This window comes from Antechinus flavipes, chromosome 1 (assembly GCF_016432865.1).
Source record: "Antechinus flavipes isolate AdamAnt ecotype Samford, QLD, Australia chromosome 1, AdamAnt_v2, whole genome shotgun sequence".
In the NCBI taxonomy this organism is placed as follows: Eukaryota; Metazoa; Chordata; class Mammalia; order Dasyuromorphia; family Dasyuridae; genus Antechinus; species Antechinus flavipes.
The window spans coordinates 673,546,337-673,569,242 of NC_067398.1; the positions used below are offsets into that span (position 1 = coordinate 673,546,337).

Sequence of the window (22,906 nt, forward strand, 5' to 3'; positions counted from 1 at the left end):
GCTAGTGCGAGGCTCCCAGGCATACCCAAGGGGGTGTGTGTTGACGGTGCTGGTGCTTACAGGCAAATATGGAAGGGAATGAAGCTTTTTGTTTTGTTTTTGTTTTTTGTTTGTTTTTTCTTTCCCCCTCTCCCCCCCAGCCATCGGCGACACAGTCCAGAGGACGAGAACAAGGGGTCTGCGCCCTCCAGAACTCGGTCCGCCCCTATCTCGACCCCGTCCAAGGAATTCCATCTGCTCTCCCGCTCACCTTCCGGAAGGAGCCTGGGTCTCTTCGCGCCCAACTCACAGGGATTGAGGACCAGAAACCCGCGCGGCCCTCGGGGCTAATCTCGGGATTTGGCCTTTTGCCCTTTCGAATCCCCACCTCTTCCTCCAGTGGCGTCGCTGAAGGGCCTAGGGAAGGACTGGGGAAAGTCCTCGATAGCTCACCTCTACCAGCCCCAGAAGGCTGTGTGGGTGGTATGTGCGCACTTTAACCAAGCTTCAGGAAAAAGCCTCGATTCCTCTCACCCCTTCCCTTTTCTTTCCTTCTCTCCCCCCCCCCCCTTTCTCTTTCCTTCTCTCCCTCCCCTCTTTCTCATTTTCGTCTTTTGTCTGACTCTGGGGCTTTCTGTGTGCGGCTCCCCACTTTTTCTTTTTCTGTCCGTTCGACTATTTTTCTGTCTTTATCTCGGAAGGTTATTGTCTTTTCCTGTTTGCTTTTCTCGGTCTTTAGTGCCTCTTTATGTCTCGATTCCTATTTCTCTGCGTTCTTTCCTCTATCATTCTTTCTTTCCTGCATCTCCCTGTCTTTGTTTCGGTTATTTCTCTTCCTAGTTTTCCGAGTTTCTGGGCAAGCGGGGCGTCGAGGGGAAATGTGGGAGCAGGGCACTGGATCTGGAAGGACTAGCTCAGTGTCAGTTGCTCTCTAAGGCTCGGTCTCAGAAATCCGAGGCCCAAGGGAGGCTCGCCTGCCCAATTTTAAAGGAAAAGGGAGACCTAAGTAGGAGCCAGATTGTATCTAGCGTAGAAGAGCGAGCGCCTTATAGTGTGTGTGTGTGTGTGTGTGTGTGTGTGTGTGTGTGTGTGTGTGGCGTTGGGAAGGGGGAACGAGGAAGCTAGAAAGCTCAAGTCTCAATCACCCCAAAACTCGGGTGATATCTGAAGCCTTACCATGGATGCAATTTATTTTCTTGGGGGTCGACTTGGAGGGAGAGAAGGAGTGGTTCACAGTCGGGACGGAGGCTATGTCCATTCCGTCAGGTTTTCTTCTTTTCCCTCCCGCCCTCAATCTCTTTGATGGCGGCGGCGGTGGAGTGTCTGTCTGTACTTCTGTCCCTGTTTCCCCCCTGTGCTCGGACCGGAGAGCTATCACCCAGTCCAAAGATAACCGCCGGGAGCCCTCCACCCCAGCGCCTACCCCTAGCTCAAGGCGTCGGGATGGGCTAGCTCTGGCGGTGACGGCGCTTAAATCTCGATTTCCTCAGGTCTCGTAAAGCCGAGAGCGATTTGCATTCTATTAACTGCTTTTCAATAGCGCATTGACCGGAACTAAAGGATGGCGCGCGCGGGGCCTAATTACCAGCCACCCCCGCGCGCTGTACTCCCGCAATAAGGCCCCCCTGACCCCGGGCTCTGGGCCCGCTCCCTCCTGGCCAGCTCCGGACTCTGCTTGGTTTACAGATTGAGGATAACAGGAACTGCGAGGCCTGGGGACCCTGAAGAGAGTAATAGAGGCCAAGATTCGGGAAGCTAGGATCCAGGTCTTCGATGTGTAACCAATTTGATAGAGAAAGAAGTTCCCGCGTGGACCGTGAGAGTGTCTGTCACAAGGGATGTGTAACAGATGTAGCCCGCACAATCGCTAATTTTAAACACGTTCTCTAGAACCGGGACTTTATAATATTTAAGGCTGATTCCGAGACTGAGCAAGGCCCTTCTTCTCCAGGGGCCTCAGTTTCCTCATCTGTAAAACAGGAAGTTGGACTAGATACTTCAAGTTTTTCGCAGCTCTAACATTCTTCGTTCTAAAGCTCTGTTCTGACTCAAAGATCCTTTGTTCTATAATCTGAGTTAGAGAGGGCTCCGACATTCTGTGTTGTGAGCACGCAGTTCAACTCCGACGTTCTTTGTTCTATGTTCTAAGGTTCATTTCAGCTCTAATGTACTATAAGCTAAGGCCTCCGCCGGTTCTGACAACCTGTGTTCTAAGTATCCATCCAACTTGAACCTTTTGTCCATATTTTCACGTCCATTTCAATTTAGAATTCTATGTTCTAAAGTTCCTTGCATTTTGAGCCTCCACTATGATGTAGACTCGGCAATGTAGGATATATAATAAATGCTTTTCTCCCCAAACAGGGAATCCAATAAATGTTTGTGGGATTTAATACATTTTATGCCAAAAGGTGTGATATGTAATATATAGTATTACAATAGGGTGAGAAGTAATATGTAATTTCTATTAAAGGACTCAGAATGTGTAATAGATATTTTAAAATCTATAACATAATGCATAATGCAAAGGTTTAACATAGTCCATAATATATTACACAACTTAATATTTAAACAATTTAATATAAAGCCTATACACTGTGATATGAAATATGTAATGGAGAGTAAGAGTGCTATTACAAACTCTATCTGTATAATTATGATAGATTAATTAACTCTATGAATAATGGCATGAATATTAGTGAGTGGAGTTTCTAGTCCTTCGAGGAAGCAACGGGGAGCTGATTGAAGAAAAGACCTCCTCTCACAGCTCAGGTCAACTTCAGTTTTTCTTTGCCCTTTTTCTTACATTGCTTGGTGTGGAGAGGGATATGAGGTGTGCACATATGTGTGTATATGTGTGAGGTGATGCTGAGGGAGCTCAGAGGTTAGAGTAAGTCTAATCTTCCCCCCATCCCAGTCCTGCTGAGTCTCATTTGTTGGGAGGGGGGGACTAGGCTCTGATCCAAAGGGGCGTCTGGGTCCTTAGGACCCAAGTCAGGCCCCCGCCCCCCACCTAGGCCTAGAGACAGTGCAAGCTGCTAGCAATCATCGATCGGCTGCCGAGCAGAGCTGCGGCTATTGTCCCCAGCTCCCAGCGGGTCCCCTGGCCTAAGGTCCCCGAGAGCGGAGGAGGGAGGGATCTGGACTGCGGGGAACCCCCTCCCCAAAGAGGTGCCCATTAAATGGATATCGCCTGTAAAGAGATTGGGGGGTTACTAGGGCCAGATGTTGCCTCCAGCTGCTGACCGCGGGGCAAATCTCTCCTGGGAGCTATGGCAGTGGTGTGTGTGTGTGTGTGTGTGTGTGTGTGTGTGTGTGTGTGTGAGAGAGAGAGAGAGAGAGAGAGAGAGAGAGAGAGAGAGAGAGAGAGAGAGAGAGAGAGAGAGAGAATCAGCTATCTGAATTTAGATTCAGAGAGATTGAGAAAGAAAGGAAGATTAAAGAAAGGTGAACAAAGAGAAGGGATACTCAAATTCATAGATATTCAGAAAGAAAAAACGGAAGGAAAGGAGACAGATTTAAAGGAGAAAGACAGATATTGAAAGAGAAGATAGAGGTGGAGATAGAAAGGGGATGGGGGAGAGGGAGAACGAGGAGGCTCTGCGTGTGCCCGTGTGTGACCTGGTCAGGGGATGAATCTAGTATATGTGATCAGTGAGCTCGGCAGGGATACACTGTCCACACGTGTGCCTTGGCGGCGACTCCAGATGCAAGTGGGTGTCCCTAGTGGGTTCATGCCTAACGCTCCTGTCTTTGTGTGTCGATTCTCTGGGCACTTAGTGGTCTTGTCTCTCTGGCTCCCTCCCGGAACTGTCCTGTCCCCAGCCTCGTTCGTGGGTTCTCCTCTGACCTTTGCCGCTGGCCGCGGGGATCTGTGGCTAGGCAGCCCCCGGAAGCCCCAGAAGGCGCCGCTCTCGGCGGGCTGGGGGGTGGGGATTGATTGCTGGGGCCATTTGTATAGAAACGCTGGAGCCAAGGGATCGATGGAACAGAGTACGAGGGATGGGGATGGAGGCAGAATAGCAGCCGTGAGCCCTTCAGAGCCAGGCCCCGGAGAGTAGAGTGGATAGGCGCTAGGGAGAGGGAAGCCTTGAGGCTAAAACGCGGTACCGACAGACCTCTTCCACAAAGATCCTATAACATCCCAGAGCACGATTCTCCAGTCCAGAGTTTCCCAGGGCAGCCCCGCTTACCTCCCTCTGTCTCACGCCCCTACCCTGATACAATTCTCCCAAGCAGCTCTGGCCTACAGAGCCCCGGGGACACCTCTGTGAGGCTCTAGCTGAATCTCTCATCTCGAAGTCGAAAAGGAGAAGGGAGGAGAGAGCGGGGGCGGGTGGGTGATAGACAGATCCAGAGTGGGTAGTAGGCGGAAGGCGTTTTAGAGACAAGGGAGGGAGACTTTCCCATCCAGGCGTCCCGTAACCTACTCCACGTTGGGAGCGTGGGATTTGTGTATGAGGATGTCTATTCATCTCATCCCCTTTCCCTCGGCCGGACTCCGGGATTACGGAGCGCCTGTTTTGGTCACAGTCCCCGGCTCCCGGATCTATCAACCACAGTACTCCGCCGCCTCCGTTCCCCAGTCCCTTGACTTTCTCCCAATTTTCGGGTCCTGCCTCTCTTGACCACCTGTGAATCTCAGCATCTCCTGCTCAGTCTTCGATCCTAGCTCCCTGACTGTGCCTTAGGGTTCCCTTAATCCGACTCAGCCTTCCCTTCTGTCCCCAACTCTAGCCGAGTTGGGGCCCCTGTGAGCTCCCCCTCTCCGACCCAGCGCTAGCGAGGAGTTTTAGCTCTTGCCCAACCCTGTCCCTTCTTCTCCTTCCCCCAACCAGGTTCGGACCCTTATTTCTGGGATTCTCCGGGTTCCCTTTTCGCCCCGCCCTGCACCCGCCCCGGCCCCCTACCTGCGAGTCTGAGGGCCGACATCCTCTGGAACTCGGGCTCCTGCAGCCACTTCCACATCCTGCGGAAGGTCTCGCGGCCGGACTTGAGCTTACTCCAGGGCTTGGGGTTGCGCAGCAGGTCGGAGAGGGTGCCCTGCGAGCGGCACAGGATGCGCTGGGCGAAAATGGCCTGGGGGATGCTGTAGCGCTTCAGCTCTGCTGTGATTCTCTGCGCCACCTCTTTGGTGTTGATCTCTTCCACCTGGCCGGAGCTGCCCGCCTGCGAACCCGACGCGGCCGCCGCCGCTTGCCGCTCGCGCTCGGCCAACAGTCCCCCTCCGCCGCTGGCGCTGCCACCGGGACCCGCGTGGTGCCCGTGCGCTCCCAGCCCGTTGAGAGGCGCCATCAGACCCGCTCCGGGTGCCCCGAGGCCGCGGCCCAGCGGATCCTCAGCCCGGGCCAGCATGGCCGCGTGCGGCTCGAAGGCGGCCGCGGACAACATCTTTTCCCCGGCCAGGTGCGGCCCGGTGCCGTAGGTAGCCAGCGGGGGCGGCGGAGGCGGTGGCGGCGGCGGCGGCGGCTGCTGTCCGCCGTGCAGGGGGCCCAGCCCGTTGGCTAGGGGGCTCAGCGGTTGCCCCATAGCCGGCACGTCCTTGGCATAATGGCCGTAGAGATTGCCCACGGAGGCCAGCCCCCGGTCGTCGCGCATGAGGGTGAAACTGCCGCTGACGTTTGCGGGCAGACGCTGGTGGGGGTGGGCTCCGTGGGGCGGGGGACCCGCTGGGTGGTGCGGGTGCGGGTGGTGGTGTGGGTGCGGGGGTGGGTGCGGGTGGAACTTGTCGGAGACAGCCGAGATGGGCGGCAGATGCTGGAGCGGCGTGAGGGTAGTGTAAGAGCCGCTGAGGCTGAGGGCCGGGCCGGGTGAGTCGCAGGCCAGGCTCATGGCTGGGTGCAGCGGGGCGGCCAGCTCGGCCCGGTAGTCAGCAGCGCCGCTCTCCAGCAGCGAGGCCACGCCGGATACCATAGCCGGCCGGGCCGGTCCCCCCACCAGGCCTCGATGTGGGCCGGGCCGCGCGTGGGCTGGACTCAGCAGCTCCCCGGCCGCCTGCGGATGCGCCAGCCCGCCCAGGTTGTCCAAGCTCAGCTCCATGGCGGCCGGCCGGCCTCCCGCCGGCCCGCCGGCCCCCCGCCGCCGCCGCCTCTGGCCGCCCTCCGAAGGCGCGCCCGCCGCTACTCCATGGGGCCGGCTGGGCGCACTGGTAGGCGGCGGCGACGGCAGAGCGCGGCCCGCGGGGCCCCCGGGCAAAGCCCCCGGCCCCTGGCCACGATGCTCCGGCCTCCTGGCCCCCCCGGCCCCGGTCCGAGCCTCACAGCGCTGCTGGCTGCCCGCCCGCTCGCCTCCCCGGGGCTCAGGGATGCAGCTGCGAGCGAGCCCGCTCCGCCCCGGCCAGCGCCGAAAACGATGTGGCCGCCGACCGCCCGCCAGCCTTAGCCTCGCAGCCAGCGCCGCCTGACGTCAGCAGCTCCCAGCTCATCAGGGCCCTCGCTCGCCTGCCCCTTTCTCTCTCTCTCTCTCTCTCTCTCTCTCTCTCTCTCTCTCTCTCTCTCTCTCTCTCTCTCTCTCTCTCTCTCTCTCTCGTTTTGCTTGCTTCTGTGTTTCTATCAAGTCTCATGTATTTCTCTCCTTTCTCTTCTCTATCTCTACTCTGTCCCCCCCACCCATTCCCATTCTCTATGTATTTCTTTCTTACCCACACTCCTAGAACATCAAAAGCAAAACAAGAACGGGGAGAATTGTGGAGAAATCGACCTTCTAGGATTTGTAGGCGAGACTCTCGCTCCCATCTCCCCACACCCAAAATGGGCACGGAGCTCTGTGTGTGACCCCCACTCGAGAGAAATCGAGCTATCTGTTCACTGTAGGAATCCAGGGTCCCAAATCCCAACCGTTCAGTGAGGGGCATTCATGTGTGCGTATGCGTTTGAAAGGTGGGCTTGGGGGAGACAGATAGAGACAGAGTGTGCTCTGTGATTCAGAAACAAAGAGGATTAGAATGGATTTCACTCTTTCGTCTAGAGGGGCACCGATCTCTCTAGACACCTTTTCCCATAGACACAACCCGTTTTCACTAAGTGTTATACAGTGATCTTTGATATTTGTGCCCGAGCTGCTTCTAACTTGTAAAGAGATACACACACACACACACACACGGGTTTTTCCCTTCCAAGATGGGCGGAGGGCCCTTGTAGTCTTCTTTCCCGGGATTCAGAAGTGTGTGTGTGTGTGTGTGTGTGTGTGTGTGTGTGTGTGTGTGTATGTTCTGGCATCTGTATCCGTGCTGCCCCACGGATTGGTAAATGAAGAAAGGAGTTTGGAAGTCTAGGGTCTGATTGAGGTGCTGCAGCTTAACAACATCTGGAACATCCGAGGCTTCTGAAAACTTAGCTCTGCGACTGGGATTTAGTCTTTCTCTCCACTCCAGCCAAAGCTCTGAATGTGTAGACACGTTTGAGTCTGCACTCACATGTGGATGTGCATTTGTGAATATTTGTGTTTCTATATACATGTGTATGTATGATTTTGGGTGAAAATGGCTAGATGGATTATAAGTCATTGTATATTGTGTTTATATATAGGGGCATAAGTAGAGTTTTAAAGAGATCCCTTTTGAGCTCTTTAACCCTCCCAGCTATCCATAGGCTCATTTCCATATTCTGAAGTGGATTACAAAAGACGCAGAATCACACCCATTCCTAAAGACTTATGAAGAAATGTACCTGTTTCTAATGTTTACCCCACTGGTAAAAAGGAAGCTTCTTAAAATAGTTCTGGGAACTACTGGGCCAGGAAAGGATGCTTGTTTGAGAGTGCTGGTCTTGGTTCTTGTTTCTGACAGATCACTAAGAAGGTAAAATTAAGCATGGTATTCCATAGGTCTCTGTCTTCTCTTTGGTGAAATGAGGGGGATGACCTCAATGGTGTGTAAGTCCCCTTTGTGCTAGCCTTTGATGGTTTTAAGGATAAGCTTCCTCCTCTCCACTGTGCTAGGATAGATCTGAATAACTCTAGGTTTCAGTGCAAACTACAGAGAACTTGGATTTGAGCCATCTTCTGCATCCACCACTTACTAAGATGCCTAGCCAAACAAAGCTCTGAATGTGTGTGTGAAGGGGGGACTATTATATAAATAATTTACTCCCCATTCGCTTGAACAATCAAGCTAATTGATGTAAAAATGAATCATTTGACCCAAGTATCAACGTCTTAATTTCTTCACTTTACAAGAATTTGGAACCCATCCCCAGGCTGTTTACTGGCCAAATACAGTGTGTAGTCTAGGGCCTCTCATCTGATGGGTAGAAAGGAGGATAAAAAGAAAAGACTAATATCATGAATATAGACAGACAGGTAGCTGGACAGATAGGTAAGGTGACCTGAAGGCCAGAGGATAAAAAAAACAGTTGAAGAAATCCTTTCCCTTTTTTCTCAAATGTTCTTAAAATGATATGTTCAGGGAGACAATTTCACATAAGGCTTCCTCTTTTTCTTGGAATTTTCTTCTCTACCTGAAGAAGAGCAATGGGGGGCTGGACTGATTGTGGCTGGGGCTTTTTGAATTTTAAGTGGAAATCTGTAGGCCTGCAGAGTGATCCAAAAAGGTGGAAAGGTTGGAGGGAGAGATGGGACTCCTCCAGCTTTGGAATCTGGATTGGATTTTGCAAGGAGCTGGCAGCTAAAATGCTTGCTGCCAGATCCCTTTTATCAAGAAATTCTCCTCCCAGTTTCCAGCTCACTCTGCCCACAATTCAGAAGCCCAATGGACTCTATGTTGGAGTCTTACCAGCAAAAATAATAGCTTATGGATGTATGGCGAGGGGCTTAATGGAAAGGGAAAGGTCTATGAGGAAGGAAAGATACCCTAAGCATCTGCTGTGAACATGGGAAGAAGAAGTGATACTTAGACCTCAGAGCTAGAAGAGATCCTTAGAACATAAAATGTCAAAAGTAGAAGGAACCTTGGTATATGCCTGAGCTGAGAGAGTCCTTAATGATTATTTTAGTCTGTCATTTCACAAGTTTTAGAAGTGCCCTGATAAACAAAGGTCATAATATTTTTCAGAGACAGACCTCAGGATCAGAAACTTAGGTCTCTTGCCTCTGCACCATCCTATCTTGAAATGTGGGATTTTTGTGCAAAATGCTTTCTCAAAACTGCACAAGGAAATGGGTGTTTGAGGGACAGATATTAGTACAGCCATCTGTGTTCCACCATATTCAGAGTAACTATGCCCCAAGCTGGGCAAGATACAAAGTTCAGATGAGGGTTCCAGAGCTCATAGTTGTGGGGTGGGGAATAAGCCATCTACTACAAAGGCACTCATTAGAGACAAGATAATATAATGTTCTCAGTGACTCTCCTTAGTCTTTCTAGCTCTGTCTCGTACTACCTTCTGATCTTCTCTGGCATCATTGAATCATGGCATTTCAAAGAATCAATCCTAGCACACCTAGTCTTATGAGGTAGGCAGAGTGAAAACTATTATCTCCATTTTACAGGTGAGAAAACTTGACTTCAGAGAAGGGATGTGACTTACCCACAGCCAGCTATCAAGTCAATGAGTATTAAGCATCTAGCTAGTAGGTGAATAACAACCCCCCCAGTATGGAAACACAGGTCTTCAGGTTATATTTAGAACTCTCTATATCTTTTTGTCTATTTTAGAATCACAGGTCATTCAGACCCCTTTGAGACTGCACAGATCTCTTTGAAACCCCTTTCCCTTTTCTGCCTCTTTCTCTCCTAACCTATAACTTCTTTTGAACACAGTTCAGGTGCTACCTCCCACTGAAGACCACCACTGGTCCCCTCCAGCACTTATTGCTTTCTCCCTTCTAAAATGGCTCATGTTTAGAAGCAGCAAAATGGAATAGAGGAAGGCTGGAATGATAGAATGAAAAGGGCTCAAGATTTAGAGTTAGCCCTGGATTCAAATCCTGACTCTCCCTTTTACTGTCTGTGTGACTGTGGGCAAGCCATTATTTCTCTCTAGGTCATTTCTTCAAGGAGTTAGATTTCATGACCATCCCATTTCATACCAAGGTATGGTCCCTTCTACCTCGAAATCTACTATGGGGTGGACTTTGTATTTACTTATCTGCCCATATGTTCAATTCATTCCCCTCTCCCTCCCAATAATAAACTCTTTGAGGACAAACAGGAATTATTTTCCGATCTTTTGGCCTCCTGTACCCAGTGCCTAGCATAGTGCCTTGCACACAGCAGCTAAGTGACCAATGTTTGAGTTGAATGGGATTCTCACTTGGAGATTCTCAAGTTTTGAGCTGCTTGAATCTCCTAAGGTTAGAAAGCCCAGTCCCTGCTGACACCTCAACCTTTTCATTGTTAGACAACGGCCCTTAGGAAACTCTGGACCCTTCAGAGCTGAAATTTGCTGCCTTGGTATCCTCACGACCACCTCACCCACTGCCCCTTCCCCAGTCACGGGGAGCTTCCTTCTAGAGAGAATGATAAAGTTACTGGGAAGCTGTGATGGGGCCGAGGGAAGGGGCCTTTACCTCCTCTTCCCTCCCATGCCAGGAGCCGACGAGCAGCCTGTTAGTAATTAGTAAAATATAATGGAGAAGAGGGAGCGAGCGTGCCGGCTCTGCTACACCCAGCGCCCCCGTGGATCGATGGCACGTCATTAGGCAAATTGCGGAACCCGAGTGGGGGAGGAAGCAGTGGGGGCTTCTCTGATTGAGGCCAAAGGGGACAAGAGCCCCCCCCCTTCACAATGGCCTCGGCCCCCTAGTTCAGAAATCTTGCAATTCCTCTTTATTCAGAGCAGGGAACCCACCAGACGCTCTCCGGTTCCCGGAGGTCCAAACTCTTCCCCTATTACCCTCGAAGCTGAGCCCAGTTCAGCCATTCTTAGAGACAAGAGCAATTTCGAATCTCGGGCTCCCAGCAGATCCTGGGAGATCTGGGCCCGGCGGGTACCATCTCTGGGCCGGGGCCCAGGTCACTTTCCCGAGTGTCCATTCGTTCGAAGGCTGGGTAGAGTTTAGCGTCTTTCGATAAAGAAAAATTGGGCCGAACCCAAACACTTCATGCTGGATGTAATAAGGCAGCTTCTAAAGACCTCTCCATAGAATGTCCCCAAACGGTGAGTGTCCCTCCAGTCTCAAGAGTCATAAATTTCCTAACTCCAGAGAGCTTGATTCACGTTCTTCTCCCCCCCCCCCCAACTCCCCTTCTGATCAATATTATTTCTTTATCTTCTCTAGGGCAAAGGCTGCAGTCTCCTGCGGTAGCAGAGCTGCCCTTTTCTTCTGTTATTTTGGGAGAGGAGATTGGGTCTCCCAAAGTTTCTGATTTAAAGACCTGTGCCCTCCCTACCTCTTTCTCCAACATTCTCCCTTCTTCCGACCCGGAGATCCGGGGCCGGCCTCAGATCCCGGCTCCCTCGCTCCGCCGCCAAGCTTGGTTTATTGGATTGCTCTCATGTAAATGGAATTAAGCGACCACCCGTCCCCCTCCCCCCGCCGACTTTAATTACAGTTGGATTTTAATAAATTGTGGCAATTTAAAAAACACAGCAGACCCAACCTCACCGTGGTTCCAAACGAAACCGGATCCTTCCCGTTTCTCCAGAGCATGGAAACATACGAAAACGAAAGAATAGGGAATTTAACCAGCCGAGCTCAAGCATTTGGGAAGGGAGGGGAAAAAAAGCTGGCTCTGGGCTCGTTCCCTTTCTTATTGTAAATTAAAAAAAAAATCTACCCCAATACATATATGAACACAATATAAACATGAACGATAAAGACTTTATTTAGATAATTTTGTTTATAGACTTTTCGACGTTCTTATGCCCGGAGATGCTGGCGTTTATTTTGGATATTTGGATATTCTAATGTTTTCAAATCCAGACATTCTGATGGCCGAAAGTTCGAACGTTCCGAGACCCCGATGTTCTGAGGGTCGGAAGTTCAGAATTTCGAAGGTTCTGAAGCTCGGTCGAAAGTTCGCAAGTTCAAACGTTCGGACCTGCAGCAGAACAGGCTATCTAGTGTTAGAACCTGCTACGGCTTCTACGTTGGGATGCTTCGACGTCCAGGCCTCCGGGCCCCAGCCGGCCGACTCTCCATTTTGGCAAATCTGGGGGGAGAGTGGGCGGCGAGCCCCGCCGCAACGGGAGCCGGGAGCCGGCCACAATTAGTTCGAATGTAGTTGTTCATTTTCTTTGCTGTTTCTCAGTTCGACAGCTGCACCCTATTGATTCTCCTCTTCCTCTCGGTCTTTTTTTCCACCCCCTTAGCTTCCCCTCTCTCTATTTAATCCTCATCTCTCTCTATTCTCCGAAGCCGAGCCGTCATCTCGGCAAACAACTGAGTTGTTTGCGCGAGCCGGGTGAGGCTGGGTGGAGGGAGGGAGGCTTCCTGGGTCCTGCTCCCAGCCATTCACCCGTAGGCGGGCTAGGGGACACCGACAGAAAGGTGGAGAATAGGTGGGTTAAGAGTATATGAGGGCGTCAGGTGGGGAGAAACGCTGGGATGAGGGGTACGTGTGTCTAGGTGGAGATGGGGGTCGATTCTCTTTAAGGAATCGGTGGTGGTGGCCAGGGTCTCGGAAGGAATGGAACTTTGCTACTTGAGTGAGAAGCTTTGTATCAGCCCGTTTCCCCGATCCCCATGTTCCTGGATCTCCCCGCCAGCCCCCAAGCTGGGTCGTAGGAGATGTAGGTAAAAGGGGACAGGAATCGGTAAGGGGCCTTACGGCCTCCTGGCTGCAATTTCGAGAGGGACCATCAGTATCTTTTTCTCTATCTACCGCCCTCACCCCACCCCCCAAAACACAGCACCCGGTTAGCCACGGATCCTTAACCTAGCCGGGCTCCGAGGCCTGCTTTCAGCCGCAGTTCCTCGTCCGAGTTCTTCCAGACATTGACAAAACCAACTCTGCAGTGCATCTTGACTATCGATTTTCCGGGCCCGAGGGGGGCCTACAACCGGGCTCAGAGGGGACAGTCACCTTTAAGGAGGGAGTTGGGCAATCAATGGCCCAGGCGGGGGCGGAGGGGAACTGATAAACCAGGGCTCGGTTGCCGCCATGCCTCTCCCAACTCCAGTGTCGCCTACCCCAGCTGCTTCTCACTCAGGGGCCCTTCTGAAGCGTCAGCTTCTCTTCCTCACCTCCCCGCCCCCAATTCTCAGCCTCCAGGCTTCGGAGGACTGGGGTCCGGGCAGAGCTGGGACCTGGGGCTCTGACCTCCCAATCAGCAGCCACGTCGCTGCTGCCTTTCCCAGCTGCCAGACCGCTCCCTCCCGGTGCCCTCCTGCTTTATTTACCCGGAGTGGAAAACGGCCTTTACGAGATCGCCTTCATTTCACTCTATTCTGTATCATATCTATTCACAACTCCTTTCCAAAGCACAGCATATCCGGACGAAATGGAGTCGGGAGCGGAGAAGGCTTGGCGGAAGGAGAGGAGGAGGCGATTGCAAGTTTCTTTCTAATCCTTTACTCCCTCCACTCAGCCAGCCCTGAGGTAGGGCTGGCTGAGGTAGGCGCAGGGAATATGAGTAGCCAGTTCCTTTTCCTCCGCAGAGCCTAAAAGGGACCAGGGACTTCTAGGGTGTCCCGCACCCCGAGGGCCCCAAGAAAGCTTGTCTAGGCGAGTGCTAAGAAAGGCGGGGAAGTCTTACTGCCATTCTCCCTCACCCCGGTCTTCAGCGTGACCCTTCCCTTGCTGCTCCAGGTACTCCTTGGGCCCTACGTGGTAGAAGAGATCGGAAGAAATTGTTGCCACCCGCCTAGGGGTGGGACTCCAAGCAAAAACAATCGCAGAATCTCAGAATCACAGCCTTAGATTCTTGGAGCCCTTTAGAGCCTAGAATTTTAGAAACATGCTGTTAGAATTATAGATTCTTAGAACGTAGGCTGAAATGATGGAGCTGGAAGGAGCCTTAAGCATCCTTTAGAGTCCCATCTCTTTTATGAGACACATGCAGAAAATGAGTGGAAGGGGCTTGTCCAAAACTACAGAGAAAAAAACATGGTAAATTAACAAGACCAGGCAAACCAAAAGGTAAACCATTTCTTCCCCTGCCTAAAGAGTAGGTAGGATTCTGGCAGAGTGGGCCTGCCCCACTCAGGAAGCCACTAGTGAGCAAATAAATATGAAGCCCCCAAAAGAGGGAAAGTGGACCATGATAAAGAAAGTATAGAGAACCCCACTTCATAGTGTAAGGGGGTTCTCTTTCTTCCAACCCGGCCCTGTGGAATGTAGTGGAGGGAGAAGCTGATATTGAATGTAGATTGAGATTGGGGGGATTCTGAGGCTTTCCAGAATCATTATGCTCCCACTTTGATCTCCTCTGCAGTCCTCCAGAGTTAATTATCTCTGATCGTTCTACTCCCTATTTCCCTCCATCCCCTCCATCCAAACCCCAGTTTTTTCTAACTTTTCAGAGAACCAGAGAACCTGAGAAATCTAAGAAATCCAAGGGCTCTTGGAGATCTTGTACAAGCTCCTTGTTTGCAAATGAGGAAACTGAGGCAGAGAGCATAGAAGGGATCAGCACAGTTCTCCCTCACTTTAACCTCCTTCTGAAGGAGAGAAGGCAGAGGAGAGAAGAGACAGTTAGCAGAAGGCCTGGGTTCCAGTACTGGTTTTTCCACTTAGCAAGCTTATCTCCTCTCCATGACTTCATTTTCTCCTGCTTTTGAGCAGTTTTCTTCTCCTCCAGCCTAGAGGAAGAGCAGGAGCCAAGGTGGTAGTTGCCTGTGGGGGGAATATATGTGGGAGAAAACTTGATTTCGGTCACCTGGGGTTGGGGAGGGAGATTGTGGATTGTTCCTAGCCATTCCTCCTCATTGTTGATCTGCTGACCTTGGGAAGGAACTTAGGGTCAGAAAACCAGGACCTTGTTAATCATTAATGAACCTAGGCCGGAAGAAGTAGAATGTTGTGTGTGTGTGTGTGTGTGTGTGTGTGTGTGTGTGTTTGGGAAGAGATTTGCTGGGAAAAGTATTTGGGCTTTGCCATTATAAGGTGGAGCTTACTGATGTAAGCCTAGAAGCAGACCAGTTGCAAGAACTGGTCCTCCACATGCTATCCTCCCCCCTTTCACTCATCTCTCTCCCACCTGTACCCTTTCACCTTTCAGGTTTTCTAAATGCATTCTAAGGCTCACAGCTCTTCTTAGGTCAACCCCTCCTTTGGCCTCACTCTCCTGAAGGAGCTATATTGGCTTTTACCTTCCAGGTATAGCTCACTCCAGAGAAAACAGGGCAGATCAAAGAGAGCTGGTCAATTCACTTTTCAAACTAATTCCACCACCCCTTTTACATAGCTAGCAATCCTACTTCAACTAAGTAGGACTTCACTTAGGTATATGTTTCAGAAGTATATCTAGGGAGATAATGAGGTCTCTGAATAACATGAGCCCTCACTTCTCATTAGAGAGGAAGGCAGTAGCTTGTAGTATAAAAAGCATTAGATTTAGATTTTGGAAATCAGGGTTCTGATCTCAGATCTGACACTGTCTGGCTGTCACTTTCTACCTCTGTGACTCAGTTTCCTGTCTGTAAAATGAGGGGGTTAGACTAGATGATCTCTTCAGATTTCATCCTGAATTTTCAAGGGACAGTTTAGGAGGATCCTGATGAGAAAGGTCATGAAAGCCAAGGCTAAGGCCCAGCTAGAGGATGGGATTGAATTGAGATACTAGATTTGAGAATCATCTGGCCCACTACTTGCCATAGGATTTGATTGTTATCCTGCCTCTGCAGGACCTTACTCTTGGCTGAGATGGTTTTCATAGATCTTCAGGACACTGACATTTTAAGAGTCTTCCATTCCAGATCTATTATTAACAGTTATAAGAGTTTAAAAGTTGCCAAGGGGAAATAGATATCATTTCCCTGAAATCCTAAGTTAACTTACTGGCTTTCTTTTTTCCTCCCTTTTCCTTTTCCTGCTTCTCTATCTTTTTCTCCTCTTTAGTCTTTTTTTTTTCCTATTTACTTTTTTATGAATTTGGATGGAAGAACTGTGAGAAGGAGGATTTGTGAACATAACTGGCAATATTTGCTAACTCAATGAAAGAAAAAGGGACGAAAGGGGGAGACACTTCCTCCTGAGCTTATTCTAATGTGAGTGGTGCCTTGTCCAAAATCATCATCCATCTGCCTCAATTTCTTCATCTATAAAATGAGGGGGGGGGTTGTTCTAGGTGGTCTTCAAGGTCTCTCCCAGCTCTAAATCTATAAAATCCCATAGTCTCCACCACTCTTGGCTTGAGTTGAACATACCCACCCCAATCTAATTGCAGGAAAGAATGATGATAGAGAGTAGAACATTAAAGAATGACAGAAATAATGTCAAGGCCATGGCAGCTAGCAGGCCTGAGAAGCATCTCATGTTTGTCTAATTCTTCTCTACTCATATGACAGAAATGACATAAGAAGCAATTATTACTGAAGAAGAGATCCTAGAAGACAAAAGGAAAGAGAGAAGATGAGAACGATTAGAATGTCAGAAGTATCCTTAGAACAAGGAATGTCAGAATTGAAAGGAACTAATATAGACTTCAGAACATAGAATGTCAGAACTGAGTTGACCTTAGAACATAGAATTTCAGTGCTTAAAGGGACCTTCAAATATAGATTCCAGAGCTAAAAGTAGACCTTAGAACACACATTTTTGAGCTGGGAGGAGCCTTAGAACAAAGAATGTCAGAGCTGAGACAGATGCTAAACAAAGAACAGATAGTAGAGTTAGAAGAGACCTCATAACATAGGATGTTATAAAATAGGAAGGATGTTGGATCCAGTTCCTTCATTTAAGTCTTGGATAAGTGTCCTCTACTCAATTAGGTAATCTGGGGCTTACTGGCACAATGTTGGGACAGAACAGGGTTGCCAAGAAAACGTATTTGCCATGGTCCTATGGTCTGTGGGCAAATGAGAAATGAACATGAGTGAGAAATCCAAGATATTCTGCATAAATGGAATTCCCAAAAGAGTATTTACATATCTTTGTTTTCTTATCCTGCCAACTGGGTTGGTCTGCTCTCCTACCCAAGAGAAGTAAGCCATGGGGTCAAAAAAAGATGTTTCCAAGAGCTTTTACATCTAGGTGAAAGGATTTAGGATTCTTTTTCTACCATCTAGGTTTAGCAGTCTCTTTATCCTCCCTTTAGCCCAGCCTCTAAAAAAGCCTCTGGCCCTGAATAAAGGAAGTAGAGGTCTAGGAAGGAAGCTATGTGGTTGAAGGAATATTTAGTCAGGAGACCTAGGATCAGATCCTGGCTCTGCTATTTACTGGTGGTGTAACCTCAGCCATGCCCCTTTCTTTCTCCAAGAATCAGTTTCCTGAGCTATGAAAATGATAAGGCTGAAATGATGAGCTCTAAGAATTCATTTAGTCCTAAATTGTATCAACATGAGGAAGGCGGGTGGCAATAGGTCAGATAGGTGATAGTTTATAGGGGACAGTCTTTTGGGGGTTTTTTGGAAGGGAAAAGGGGTGAGTCTATAAGATTTGTCTCCTGGCTTTTGCTTTTCTGATAAGAAGAAATGGGGCATATAACAAGAGCTAAATAAAATTTTGTTGCCTCATTGAAAGAGAACAGAAAGAGACTGATAGAGGCAGTTTGAAGGCTACAGAGAGAAGAACTAAAAGAGATTCAGGGAGATTCTAGCTCTGCTGGTTACTCTCACTGAGAGCCAGGGTAATGAATGGATGGACAAAAAAGTATTTAAGTGCTTGCTTTTTGCCAGGTGTTGGGCCTGGGAATATAAACACAAAAAACAAGATCATCTCTGACCTCAAGTAGCTTATATTTCTAATGGGGGAGAAAACACATATAATTTACTGTTGCTAGTCTAGGAAGTAGCCTTCCTCAGAGGCTCAATTTCTTCATCTGAAAAATGAGGGTGATGAAATAAATTATTTCTAAGATTACTTTGCATTCTGAATCCTTTGACTGGAGACAAAGAAAGAAAGAAGCAGAGAGGGATAGAGGAAAAGAAAGACTGAGAGCAAGGGAGTGACAGACAAGAGACAGAAAGAAATGGAAGGGTAGTGAGAGAAATAGATTGAGACAAAGAAAGACAAAAGAGCTGGAGAAAGCCAGAAAGATAGTGGGAAGACAGAATAGGGAGAGTCCAGGAAGCCCTCAAACTCAAGAGAACAGGAAGTCCCCGTATCCCTGGACTGAGTAAGTGAGAGCCTGAGTCACAGCTCCAAGGATTGATTGGAAATTGATTCTGCTAGGAGGGGGGTCAGGAGCAAGAGAGGGTTGGTTGTCAGGGAGAAGGGGGTGGGGAGGGATTGTTGCTGAGGAAGTTGAGGGACAGCCTGAGTAAGGAGGAATCAAAACTGTCCAGAAAATAGGTTCAGAAGGAATGGCTTGGTGGTGAGTGGTATTTTTTTTTTTTGAGGGGTGGGGGTAGAGGGAAGGAAGGCACTCTGATTGGATGATGATGTACCATTTTTTTTCATGGATGCTCTAAGTATGTATTTGTGTTCTTAAGGAGTACTGATGCCAGTTTAAGTTGTTGGTTCTTGTACTTGTTCTTCCTCATGCACAAGACATACATCCACTTTCCAATCTTCCATCCTTTACTCTGATATACCCTTTCATCTCACAGGCTGCCATCTTTGAACCCAACCTTTTCTTTTGTCTTCTCTGTGGCTGCACTGGGTGGATCTGTGTATAAGAAGGAGAAAGATTCTTGAATCCCAATCTCTGAGCTATGTAGGATGGCCAGTTCTAATGAATTTATTACAATCATTTGGGAAATATTAATATTTATAATCATCATAATTTGAAATAATTATAGCTCAGAACCTTTAGAATTTCAGATCTTTAATTCTGGAACTTTTTGAATTTGGAAGCATCAGGATCTGAATAAAATTTGGGATCATTAAAATCTCTAGCTTTTAAAATATCAGAAAATCCCTAAACTGAGCTCTGACTCTAATTCCAGACTGAAATTTGATTCCATCCTCTTACTGAGACCTGACTCTGAGTATCTTACAATATTACAGGGCATTGTGGAAAGAAATCCAAAGGAGAGTAAGTTTGGGGAAAGAAGGCAAAGTTATAGATCAGAGAGGGAATGGCACCTCTGAGAAGGCACTTCTGAGCCTCAGTTAACAAATTCCCACTTGGAATTCCAAATCAGTTCATTATTTGGTCATGGAAGTGGACTTCGCTTTCAAGGAAATTGCCCTTCAGAAGTCTGCAATATTGAGGGGAACACAGGGGGACTCTCCTGACGATCCCCACACCCTTACTTAACAAACATACAAACATGAGTCTTTGGTCACAAGAGACTGGATGGTTCATGTACAGCCAGTATCTATTGCTGGAGATCTAGTTAAGAATCTATGTCTTCTTAAGGGAGAGTCTTCTTAATCTTCCTTTTAACAGTTTTTCCTCCAAAGACATTTACCATCTTCCTCTCTTCTAGGGCTATGAGGTTGACCATGACTTGGAGCCTTTATAATGATTCTATTTGGTTGTTTTTTAATTTTCATAGTACACTGTTGGTACTGGACATTTTCTGGGGACTTGGATCCAGATGGCTCCTAGTACAGTCCTAATAATCTTGTCAGACTCTGGGGAGATGGGATTGCACAGCAACCCATTTCATCCTACTATATATTTGGAGAAGGATCCCGGAGTGAAGGAAGCAAATTTCTCCACTTGGCTGGGGCTAGCCTGCCCTGGGTGAGGTTTTCCTGGTTGGATTTCATTCAGGATTCGGGAGCACCACACTTTCTGGCCACAGCATTTTCTGCTCAGCCCACAGATCAATGCATGCATGTAAAGCATGTTTGTAAATGATTATTTATGATTATTATCCACTCCTCAGACCTGTCTCCAAGTTTAGAACTAGAAATAGGGATGTATGAATGCCAGTGATACACCTGATTCCTGCTATGTATATTTGTGCAGGTGTTTTTGTAAGCATAAATCTTTCCATAAATGTTTGTGTGGGCTCTCCTGAGTGTGCATGTTTGCAGATTATTTCAAAGAACCTTCCCATCTCTGATATTCTATGTTCTAAGGATCCTTCCAGCTCTGACATTCCCTTCTCTAAAGATGCTCCCAGCTCTGATATCCTCCCAACTTTGATATTAGGGTTCCAAGAGCCCTCCCAGCTCTGACATTTTATGTTCCAAAGATTTTCTCATCTTAGACATTCTATGTTCTTATATTCGATGGAACTCCTAGTTCTGGCACATTCTATGTTTTATTGTTTCTTTTATCACTCACATTATAAAGAGGCAAGGAGCCAAGATGCATGATTCTGATCTTGGAGACAGGAAGACTCAAATCCAATTTCACATATTTATAGTTGTATAATTCTGGACAAGTAACTTAATTTCTCTCAAATTAAGTTGAGAAGTACTTATTAATCACCTACAATATTCCAGGTGCTGGGCTAAATACAAAGGATACCCCAAAATAGCCTTTTTGCCCTCGAGAAGCTTACAGTCTAATGAATGAAATAGTATACAAACAACTATATTCAAACAAGTGGTATACAGGATAATTTGAAGATAATTTCAGGGGGACGGCACTAGCATTAACACGGGTCCTGGGGATAGCTTCTTGCAGAAGGTGGGATTGTAGGTGAGATTTGAATGAAATCAGGAAGCTGAAGAGGCCAGGAAGTAGAGATGAAGAGGGAGAGAATTCCAGGCATATGAACAGGAGTAAAATACCCAGCATTGGGAGATAGAGCATTTTGTTTGAGGAACAGCGAGGAGACCAATGTCCCTAAAATAAACATAATAATGGCACTTGCCTAATAGAGTTGGTGTGACGTTCAAATGAAATAAAGTATATAAAGTGATCTGTAAATGCTAAAATGCTAAAATTAGCCCAAGTTTCCCCATCATCATTTTCTTCTTCATCACCATCATCATCAATACCACCATTATCATCATTTTCTAAAATCCCTTTCAGTTTTACCATTCTGTGCTTTCAGATTTCTTTCAGCTCCTGCATGTTACATTCTGGATTTCAATATTAGGATTTTTTCAATTCTATTTTGTGTTCAATGTTCTAAGACCATTTCAAGTTCTATCATTCTATATTCTGAGGCCCCTTCCAGTTGATATTCCATGATATGAACCATAGACTATCTTTGCATTATTAGAACTGCAACTGATTATTTCAGAGCCTTTAAATGTATATTGTGTAGGATGGTTTAATGGGAAGGACACTAGCCTGGGAATCAGAAGATTTAGGCCCTAGTCTTTACTCTGAATCTCCTATCCTCACCTCAGTTTCCCCATTTATAAAATTAAAGAGTTGCGTTGGAACATATCTTAGTCCTTTTCCAGTTTGAAAATTCGCCAATTCTCTGGTCGACCACAGGCAATAAAGGACTAAACCTCCCATGCTGCATTGCTCCCCTCCTAGGCCCCCATCCCAGGCCCCTTCAAACACTTGGGCGTTTTTCATCCCGATCACTCCTATCGATGCGGGGGAAGAAGCAAAATTAAAAATAACTTTAAAACGTATCGATGCCTAGAGCCGCCAACAGCACCATGCCTTCATCCCTGCCAGGATTAATAAAATCGTTCGGGGCTCCAGCAAGAAGTGTGAGCATAAAGGCTTCTTGTGTGGTGGGAGGGGAGGGGGTGCAGAGCTGCCGCCACCACATTAACCCACTCAGTTATTATAAAAACAAAAGCCGCTGTTTGGCTGCAAATGGATTTGCTGCTAATGTGCGGAAGGGGGATGTTGGGGAGTGAGGGGGGGAGAGAAGGAGCAAACCTATTAGGATGGAGTATTACTAGGGAGGGGGTAGAGGGAGGGAGAAGGCACCGGCAGTAGAGAATACACACATTTACAAAAAACATCACAAAAGAAGAGAGGAGGAAAAGACACATTAAGCCCATTATCAATATTTTGCCTGGAAAAAATGGAGAAAGCATTTTCTTGTCTGAAAAATTAATAACCTGGCTCTGGTTGAAATGGGTTAGTTTTGGGACTCTGCACTTGGCTCCTTACCACTCAAGCCCTCTTCTCCCTCCCCTCACTTTCCCCCAATCATCATAGCTTATTCCAGGTTGCCGATCAGAGGAAATGGAGGGGGGTAGCCACAAGACCAGCCACAGATCCTTGATGGGGCTCTTTGATGTCTGTGCAGAGCAGACATCCCTTGGACTGGGACTAGGGCTTGGGGAGGCCTTCCACCATCTCTATTGGGCTGATCTTCCTTCCAATTATTGGGAAGAGATGGGGAGCAAAAGATACAACTGATAAATATAGAAATGGCCCATAGCCATGATTCAGAGGTTGGCCACGAAACTGGTAAGGACCAAGGTGTAGAAATAAGGAAATAATCTCCTTCCACTAATTTTTCCACATATAAAAATGAAGGGATTGACTATTTCTCAGGTTTCTTCCAGTTCCAACATTCTTTGTTCTAAAATCTCTTCTATTTCCAGCACTTATTGTTCTGTGTCCTAAGTCCTCCCAGCTCTGACATTTTATATTCTAAGGTACCTTCCAACTCTGACATTCTATATTCTAATGGCTTTTCCAATCCTGATAATCCACACTCTAAAGACCCTTCCGGTTCTAATATTCTATGTTCTAGGGTCCTCCCAGATCTAACACTTTCATCTCTCATATTCTTGTGCCAGCCAAGTTTTTCCCAAACTTGTAGCACAATTTCTACTCAGTGCAGCTGCAATGACAGTGAGCTGGTATCATACACTATGCCTGATTTTTTTCCTTGACAGTGGGAGGAGAGTAAAAGGAGGAAAAGAGGAAGGAGCAAAGTCCTGTACCCAGGCCTACTGACATCCCCCTTGCAGACATCTAGGTGATGGGCTCACCCAAACTGAACAAGGGCTGAAGAGGTAGGAGCCCTGAACTGCTTCTCTGGCCCCAGGGTTGTTACAGCTTCTCACATCTTTCTGAGTCTGGACTCCTCAAGGATGCTAGGAACATGAGGGGAAATTACAGTAAAGGCTTGGAGACCAAGTGGAGAGTAA

The 22,906-nt window shown here is 48.0% G+C and overlaps 1 protein-coding gene across 1 annotated transcript in view; it reads right to left on the reverse strand.

Moving 5' to 3' along the window:
* Positions 1–6,018, reverse strand: part of ONECUT3 (one cut homeobox 3) — a 56,089-nt gene extending 50,071 nt beyond the window's left edge. Inside the window, exons 1-2 of the mRNA XM_051972269.1 lie at positions 5,157–6,018; positions 4,890–5,123 (exon numbers count right to left, since the gene is read on the reverse strand). Coding sequence (XP_051828229.1) covers positions 4,890–5,123; positions 5,157–6,018 — 1,096 coding nt within the window. The remainder of the gene's footprint in view (positions 1–4,889; positions 5,124–5,156) is intronic.
* Positions 6,019–22,906: the final 16,888 nt, after the last annotated feature.